Consider the following 8227-nt stretch of genomic DNA (forward strand, 5'->3'; position numbering starts at 1 on the left):
GATCTTTCAGAAGTAGATCACCAGGCTTTTCTTCTGAGGCATCTCCAAACTTCCTGTTAGCAGTCAAGCTCATTAAACATTTGCATCACCCATGGACTCCACTTCAACATTGTTGTTGTTAGATGCTGTCTAGTCGGTTCCACCTGATAGCAACCCTATGTACAACAGAATAAAACACTGCCCAGTCCTGTTTGAGCCCATCACTGGAGCTGCTATGTCAATCCATCTCATTGAGGGTCTTCCCCTTTTTCACTGACACTCTACAAAGCATGATGTCCTTCTCCACGAGCTGGTCCCTCCTGATAACGTGTCTGAAGTATGTGAGATGAAGTCTCCCCATCCTCACTTCTAAAGAGCATTCCTATTATTCTACTGAGACAGATTTGTTTGTTCATCTGGCAGTCCATGGTATATTCGATAATCTTTGCCAACACCACAATTCAAATGCATCAATTCTCCTTATTCATTGTCCAGCTTTCACACACGTTTGAGGCGACTGAAATTACCATGACTTGGGTCAGATGCACTTTTGTCCTCAAAGTGGTATCTTTGCTTTTCAATACTTTAAAGAGGTCTTTTGTAGCAAATTTGCCTAATGCAATGTCTTTTGATTTCTTGACTGCTGCTTCCATGCACATTGATTGTGGATCCGAGTAAAATAAAATCCTTGACAACTTCAATTTTTTCCTCTATTTATCATAATGTTGCTTATTGGTCCAGTTGTGATGATTTTTGTTTTATGTTGAGGTGTAATCCATACTGAAGGCTATGGTCTTTGATCTTCATCAGTAAATAACAACTTTAAATGTATTCAGTTAAAAAGACCATGTTTTTTTTCTGATATTGATGCCTTTCCTATTTGGGGAGTATTAAAATATTATATCTTTTTGCCAAAACGATAATAATAAGAGATATAATTGTAATTTAAAAAAAAAAAATCTTTTTGTGAAATAGAAGTTTTTCAGCCCTGTATTGATCTCTAAATTTTGTTAGTCCACAAAATACCTAAGTCCATTCCCCTACTATATATGAAAGTGTTTTGTCCCCACCCCCTTTGCCAGCACTTTGAAAATTCTGGTTAGTTGTCCAGTAGTACCTTTATAGAAAGTACTTTCTGAACTGTTTCCAGAAACCTGACATTTGTGCTTTTATTTGCAAACTTCTTTTGAAATACAGCTTTGTTTTCTGGATTTGTTTGGTCAGAATTCCTAAAATTTTTAATGTGAGAGGAAATTTTCTAGGTTTTAAAAATTAATTTGATAATAATATTGTCATCAAATAGAATATTGTGAAATGATGAGATAATAATATGGTAACATTTATTTGAAGGCTTACTTAGCGCTGGTCACAGTGCTAAAAAATATCTGTGGATTATCCATTTGTTGTTGTTAGGTGCCATCGAGTCATGAATTCCGACTCATAGTCTACCCTAAAGGGCAGAGTAGAACTGCCCCATAGGGTTTCCAAGGAGTGACTGGTGGATTTGGTTAACAGCCGAGCTCTTAACCACTACACCACGAGGGATCCTATCACATTTAAAACCAAACCAAAACCCATAGCCATGGAGTCGATTTCGACTCATAGAGACCTTTTGGACAGAGTAGAACTGCCCCATAGTTTCCAAGGAGTGCCTGGTGAATTTAAACTATCCACCTTTTGGTTAGCAGCCATAGCTCTTAACCACTATACCACCAGGGTTTCTCTATCCCATTTAGTCCTCCCAAGAACCTTGTGAAATAGGTGCTGCTATGAGTCAGAATTAGGAACCCTGGTGGCACAGTGGTTAAAGCACTTGGCTGCTAACCAAGAGGTGGGCAGTTGGAACTTACTAGCCATTCTGCTTCCATAAAGACTTACAGCCTTGGAAGCCCTACGGGGTAGTTTGGCTCTGTCCTGTAGGGTCACTATGAGTGTGGATCCTCTTGAAGCCAGTGGGTTTGGTGTTTTATTTTTTGGTATGGGTAGGAATTCGCTGGAAGGCACTTAACAATTACCCTTATGTTACTGAAGAGGAAGCCTAACGCAGAGAGGTTAAGCAACTTGCCCTAGGACACCGGCCCAGGAGAGCCCTGTAGTTTAGCATAACAACACCACAATAAAGTTCCTTTATAATTCAAAAGCTGTCTAGAAATACTGGCTTGTTTCCTGGATAGGAAAAGCCTGACTAAACTTTTGGAAAATGCTTATATACATACATACGTATATCAAAGCCCTGGTGGCACAGTGGTTAAGAGCTCAGCTGGTAACCAAAGGGTTAGCAGTTCGAATACACCAGCTGCTCCTTGGAAACTCGTACTACTCTATCCTATAACGTGCTATGAGTACTACTCTATCCTATAACGTGCTATGAGTACTATTATCGATCATCATGGCGCACTATAAACTCTGTGTTTAGGACCAATATTTTCCTGAGTGCTTCCCTCCCCCACCATATTCAGGCCCTCCAGGTAAAAGAAAACTTTCTTAAATCCATTTGTCTCTCACAGGGATGATTTACAGTGGGGAAACACACACACAAGAAAAAACTCAGTGGGGAAAAAAATTGCCTTGGAGTCAATTCTGACTCATAGTGACTCTACAGGACAAAGTAGACTGCCCCACAGGGTTTCCAAGGCTGTAAATCTTTAAGGAAGAAGACTGCCTGCCACATCTTTCTCCTGCAGAGCTGGCTGGTAGGCTGAAACTGCTGACCTTTCAGCTCACAGCCGAGTCCTTTAACCACCAGGCCACCAGGGCTCTTTTTGGGAAAACCAAGTTCTCCACAAATACCTTACACTTCCCCTTACGCCTATTCAAATGATTTCATAAATTTTTTGAAAGCAGTGCAGTTGCTACTTGGGAAGGCAGTAATGGTAGTGGAGAGAACACAGGCTTAGGAGATGAGCCTGAGTTTAAATCCCAGCATTTTGTGAACTTCATTTTTTTCATTTTGTAGATGAGTCAACTGAAACTCAGAATTATTGAGGGTCCATGTCAGTGACTATGTTTGGAAGAGAAAATCACCTGATTTCTAATCTAATGCTCAGATGATGGATAATTTAGGGGAAATGAAGAGAGCAGATGATTTAGGGTGATTGGGGAAAGGGGACACCAGAGAGCTTGTTTTAGGGTGAAGGTGATTTCATGGAATCACTTTTTAGGAATTGACTCCATGGCACTGGGTGTTTTTTTTTTTCTTCAAAGATGTTATTCTTTTAGGGTAGTAAGAGGTTTCACATCCCTTCCCTCCTGCCCAGTGAGGTAATTTATCATGACCTTTATTTTAAGCAAGGTTCTGTTTGAAAAGTCCTGGAAGGAAAAAAATTTACGTTTACCATTATTTTTGATACATTTATCCATAGAAAATTTATACTTTCATAAAAGTAAAATGCTTTCATCAATACTATTTAAAAACATTCAAGGTATTCCATTTATAACTACCTAATTACTGTGTATTGATGAAAAATAACCTAAAGGTTAGTCTTTCAACCCCAGTTTTACACATTCCATTTAAACAACAAAACTTTTTCTTCCTTGGCTCTACAAGGTCAAGCTTTTTCATTTCTATACCCCTCTGCTCAGAATTTCAAAAAAAACTCAAAAGTGGTGTGTTTTGCAATATTGATGACCAACTGAGCTCAGGATATTTATTTCCATCTGGTAGAGTTCTGCCTCTTGTTTGCTTTCTCCATCTGCCTGCCTCTCCATTTTTTTTTTTCCCCTCGCTCCTTAACGGAGCTCGGTTTAACCCTCTCTTAGACCAAACCGTTTTAGCAGGCCTATACCTTCGTTCCAGTTTTTTTTTTTTTAGTTCTTCAAGTAGCGTTGCAAATACATTTTAGTCTACACCTAAAACTTCCACAAGCTTCAATTTTTATATATTTTTGTGTAAGGACTAAGAAAGCCCTATGGCTTGGATAGTATTTGTTTAGACCAGAAAAAAAGAAAATTTTTGGTCCTGTGGTCTACACGTTTTAAAACGCATTACAGTTTTTTGTTTTTTTTTTCCAACACAGGATAAGCTTTACAGGACCCGTGTGTTTATCTTCAGTAACTGGCTTTCCTACCAGCATTAAGCTGGATTCAGGTAAGGTTTCCATTCTTCTAACTTTTTAAGTTACTTTAAAACAGCAACCACAAAAAGCCCTACTTGCCTTTTATTTATTTACTTTGCAAGGAAACTTCTACAAAGACATCACCCCACTCCAGCCCCGGGGTTGAGCAGAAAGGGCTCCTTGGAGTTGGCTGCACATCCGCCAGGAGTCCCTAAAGCTGCTGCCGGTCCCTTAGGCAGAATGCGCCGCCGCGAGGGGTCTGTTCCCTCCACTTTCCTCCCCACCCGGGGCGCGCCTTGCTGGCACCTACAGTACTGGCACCCACACCTCGCCCCACGCTCCTCCAGCTTGTGGACCAAGCCACGTAGACCCGGAGCGGGGACGGGAATATAAACACGGAGTACGCGCGGGGGCCGGCGCCGCGTACGTGCGGCACGACCCAAGCAGCCAGCGCGTGTAGACACAGCCTCAGCTTCAGGCTGCACGGCAACAACAGTCCCGTGGAACCGGGGCTGGGCAACGCACAGTTGCAAAAGGATGTCCTGGCGCAGGGCCTGGAGTTGCTAAAGCAGGAAGGAGGAGCTAGGGCCGGAGGAGGAGCTTTCACACGCGCACCCTCCGTTTCCTCCCCACACCCCCTCCCCTCCAGCTCCTCGGTCTCCGGCCGCCACTCGGGGTTTATTTGTTTACAAACGGATTACATCAGCTCCTCCCTCTCTTCCCGGCCTCTGGACCCGCCCCCTAGCCCCTTTTCCCGCCCCCTCCGTCTCCGAATCTGCGTGCGTCACAATGGTGCGATCTCCGGATTGGCTGGCTACGGCCGTCACGCTCCAGCTACGCCACTTCCTTTTCGAGGCGCTATAAAAAGTGCTGCACGGCCCCTGCGTCTCTTCGCCCCTCGGAGCTGGAAATGCAACTGTTGGGAAGTTCAGAGGCTGCGGAGCTGGAGGCGGAGGCGGCTGGGGGGGTCCGAGCGATGTGACCAGGCTGCCGTCGCTCGTCTCTTTCTCTTTCTTGCCGACTCGTGTCTCGAAAATAACTTTTTTACTAAAAAGAAAAGAGAAAAAATTGTCGTCCGCCCCTCACACCCTCTTTTCCGCTCAGTTACTGCCCTGTGAGGGAGCCCGGGGTGGCCGCTCCGCCGTCGGGGCCGCGCCGCCGAGCCCCGGCCGCCCCGGGCCGCCCCCCTCCGCCGCCCCCATGCATCCCTTCTACACCCGGGCCGCCACGATGATAGGCGAGATCGCCGCCGCCGTGTCTTTCATCTCCAAGTTTCTCCGCACCAAGGGACTCACGAGCGAGCGACAGCTGCAGACCTTTAGCCAGAGCCTGCAGGAGCTGATGGCAGGTGAGCGGACTGCGGGGAACTGCGGCGCCGGGGGGACGCGGACCCCGAACCCCCGCGCCGGAGTCGCGGCCACAGGAGCTGCAGCCGCGCTCGGGTCCCGTAGTGGGACGCGGGACCGGACCGGCCGCTAACGGCGGGTCCCGGCGAGTGTTTGGGGGCTGGGCTGAGGGCGCGCTCTCCCCCTGGCTGGCACCCGGGGCGGGGGGCGAGGAGGGAAAAGGAAACAGGCACAACAAAGAAACTAAAAGCAACTAAGCTCAGAAGCTGCGGTGCGGTCCGAAGACCGTCGGCGGATTTGGGGACAAAGGAGCCGCGGGGCTGGGGTTGGCTCGACGCCCCCTCCCCCAACTCCCTGCAACCGTCGCGGGTCGGCCGCGGATCGGTCCCGGGGTGGGAAGCCGCGCCGCTTTCCCGGAGCCAGTTCGGGACGGACGTGCGCTTTCCCCGCACCTCCTACCGCTGCCCATTAATCATCGGATTTGTCACCGGTACAATTACAGCCCTGCCCAGAGCGTGGTTTAGAATTGCTTGTTTTTCTTTCCTTCGTTTGTAACAGTCCGGTGATGGTTCTCTCGTCCAAAGCCATAAACTCCATTGTGTGCGCCTGGGGTGGGGTGGAGAAAGTAAACAGGTTCCCGCCTGGCCGCCGGTGCCGTTCGCCTGGCCGAGGCTGCGTGAGTGATTCCTGTTGTGTTGGCTCAGCGGGCTGGTTTGTGTAGACTGTTTTGTCCCGTACTGTGCTGTTTCTAAAATCCTGCCTGCTCTTTGCTCGTCCCCGCACACGCACAGCAGCTAATGCAATTCTGGACATTTTTAAAAGTTGAGAGGTTTTGTTTTTACTCTCGAAATGAGTCAACAGAAGAAGGAAATTACAACGGGAGCTAATAGTAACGATCTAAGCATTGTTTCTCTGTTCTTCCTTTTTTTTGTGTAGAACATTATAAACATCACTGGTTCCCAGAGAAGCCGTGCAGAGGATCGGGTTACCGTTGTATTCGCATCAACCATAAAATGGATCCTCTGATTGGACAGGCAGCGCAGCGGATTGGACTGAGCAGTCAGGAGCTGTTCAGGCTTCTCCCCAGCGAACTCACGCTCTGGGTTGACCCCTACGAAGTGTCCTACAGAATCGGAGAGGATGGCTCCATCTGTGTGCTGTACGAAGCCTCACCAGCAGGAGGTAGCACTCAAAACAGCACCAACGTGCAAATGGTAGACAGCAGAATCAGCTGTAAGGAGGAACTTCTGTTGGGCAGAACAAGCCCTTCCAAAAACTACAATATGATGACTGTATCAGGTTAAGATATAGTCTATGGATGCATCATCTTATAATGGATGGATAAATTTGATTTTTGTTTTGGGTGGGCTCCTCTTGGGGATGGATTATGGAATTTAAACCATGTCACAGCTGTGAAGATCTGGCACAAGATAGAGTGGTAAAAAAAAAATTTTTTTAAGTGACAGTGCCATAGTTTGGACAGTACTTTTCAATGATTTAATAGCCTGTGAGTCCAAGTAAATGATCACTTTAATTGCTAGGGAGTGAAGTTCTAGGGTGGTTTAGTTTCTTCCAGACGTTATTATACCTAATTTTTACATCAGTCCCTTTAAACGCAAATCTGTGTTTCAAAGAACCTTTCTCTGCAGTAGATCTTGCAGAGGAAATTTGCACTATTACACTTGAAAATTGTTAACCTTTTTGGCAGCTCAGTAGGAAAGCTCAATGTTTTAAACACAGTAGTACTGGAAATTTTATGACAAGACTTTTACCTAGCACTTAAATATGTATAAATGTACATAAGACAAACTAGTAAGCATGACCTGGGGAAATGGTCAGACCTTGTATTGTGTTTTTGGCCTTGAAAGTAGCAAGTGACCACAATCTGCAATGGCAACAGGCTTTAAAAAAGACCCTTAAAGACACTGTCTCAACTGTGGTGTTAGCACCAGCCAGCTCTCTGTACATTTGCTAGCTTGTAGTTTTCTAAGACTGAGTAAACTTCTTATTTTTAGAAAGTGGAGGTCTGGTTTGTAACTTTCCTTGTACTTAATTGGGTAAAAGTCTTTTCCACAAACCACCATCTATTTTGTGAACTTTGTTAGTCATCATTTATTTGGTAAATTATGAACTGGTGTAAATTTGTACAGTTCATGTATATTGATTGTGGCAAAGTTGTACAGATTTCTATATTTTGAATGAGAAATTTTTCTTCTCTCTATAATAAATTGTTTCTTATCTTGGCATTTTAATCAATCTCTTGTCATGATTATAGGGGTTCAGCTATAAATATTTTTCTCAGAAGCCTAAGTTCTGTAAGCTGTGTGAATGTCAGTTGCATACTGGTCGTGCTGAAAATCATTTGATAAGGAATGAAGATGATTTGTGTATACATATTTAGGTGTTAGAGGAACACAAGGGTAACATTTTTTGAAGTATAAAGTCAAAACATGGACACAAATGCACAGGCTAATTCATGAAATGAGAACAAGAGACAAAGGTAACATCTACCAAAAAGATACTCAGAGGATTACATTTTACTGCTTCTCTGCTGAAGTGAAGATATAAATGTCTATTTCATTCTGGCCAACCTTTGAAAAGCAATAATTTGGCCCCGTTGGATTCCTTGTTCACTTAGAAAATCCAGGGGCATGTGACCCATAGTCTTAAAGAACAGGCTAATTACTGCAGAGAGATTGGTTGCTTTTTGCTTTTCATCTGCTGCAAGATTTACATAAAAAATCACTAAGCTGGAATTCAACAACAGGTACGTTTATAACTTTTATTCTCAAAAGTTGAAATGCTGACTTTTTGGTTCCTCGTTTTCAAGCTTCTATTTCAGATAAA

At 44.6% G+C, this 8227-nt stretch overlaps 1 protein-coding gene across 1 annotated transcript; it reads left to right on the forward strand.

The window, feature by feature from the left end:
• The first annotated feature begins 5234 nt into the window (after positions 1-5234).
• On the forward strand, positions 5235-7632 carry BTG1 (BTG anti-proliferation factor 1). Its single transcript, XM_003405256.4, has 2 exons — positions 5235-5382; positions 6317-7632. The coding sequence occupies exons 1-2, from the start codon at positions 5235-5237 to the stop codon at positions 6682-6684; spliced, it is 516 nt and encodes a 171-aa protein (XP_003405304.1). The 3' UTR covers positions 6685-7632.
• The last annotated feature ends 595 nt before the right edge of the window (positions 7633-8227 follow it).

The sequence above is a fragment of the Loxodonta africana genome, chromosome 4 (genome assembly GCF_030014295.1).
Source record: "Loxodonta africana isolate mLoxAfr1 chromosome 4, mLoxAfr1.hap2, whole genome shotgun sequence".
NCBI lineage: Eukaryota > Metazoa > Chordata > Mammalia > Proboscidea > Elephantidae > Loxodonta > Loxodonta africana.

What these genes read in the sequence shown, in the direction of transcription:
- BTG1 (XM_003405256.4), top strand. Translation starts at nt 5,235, where the DNA reads ATGCATCCCTTCTACACCCGGGCCGCCACGATGATAGGCGAGATCGCC. An exon ending in CCTGCAGGAGCTGATGGCAG is followed by an intron (nt 5,383 to 6,316) that starts GTGAGCGGACTG and finishes TTTTTTGTGTAG; the next exon opens with AACATTATAAACATCACTGG.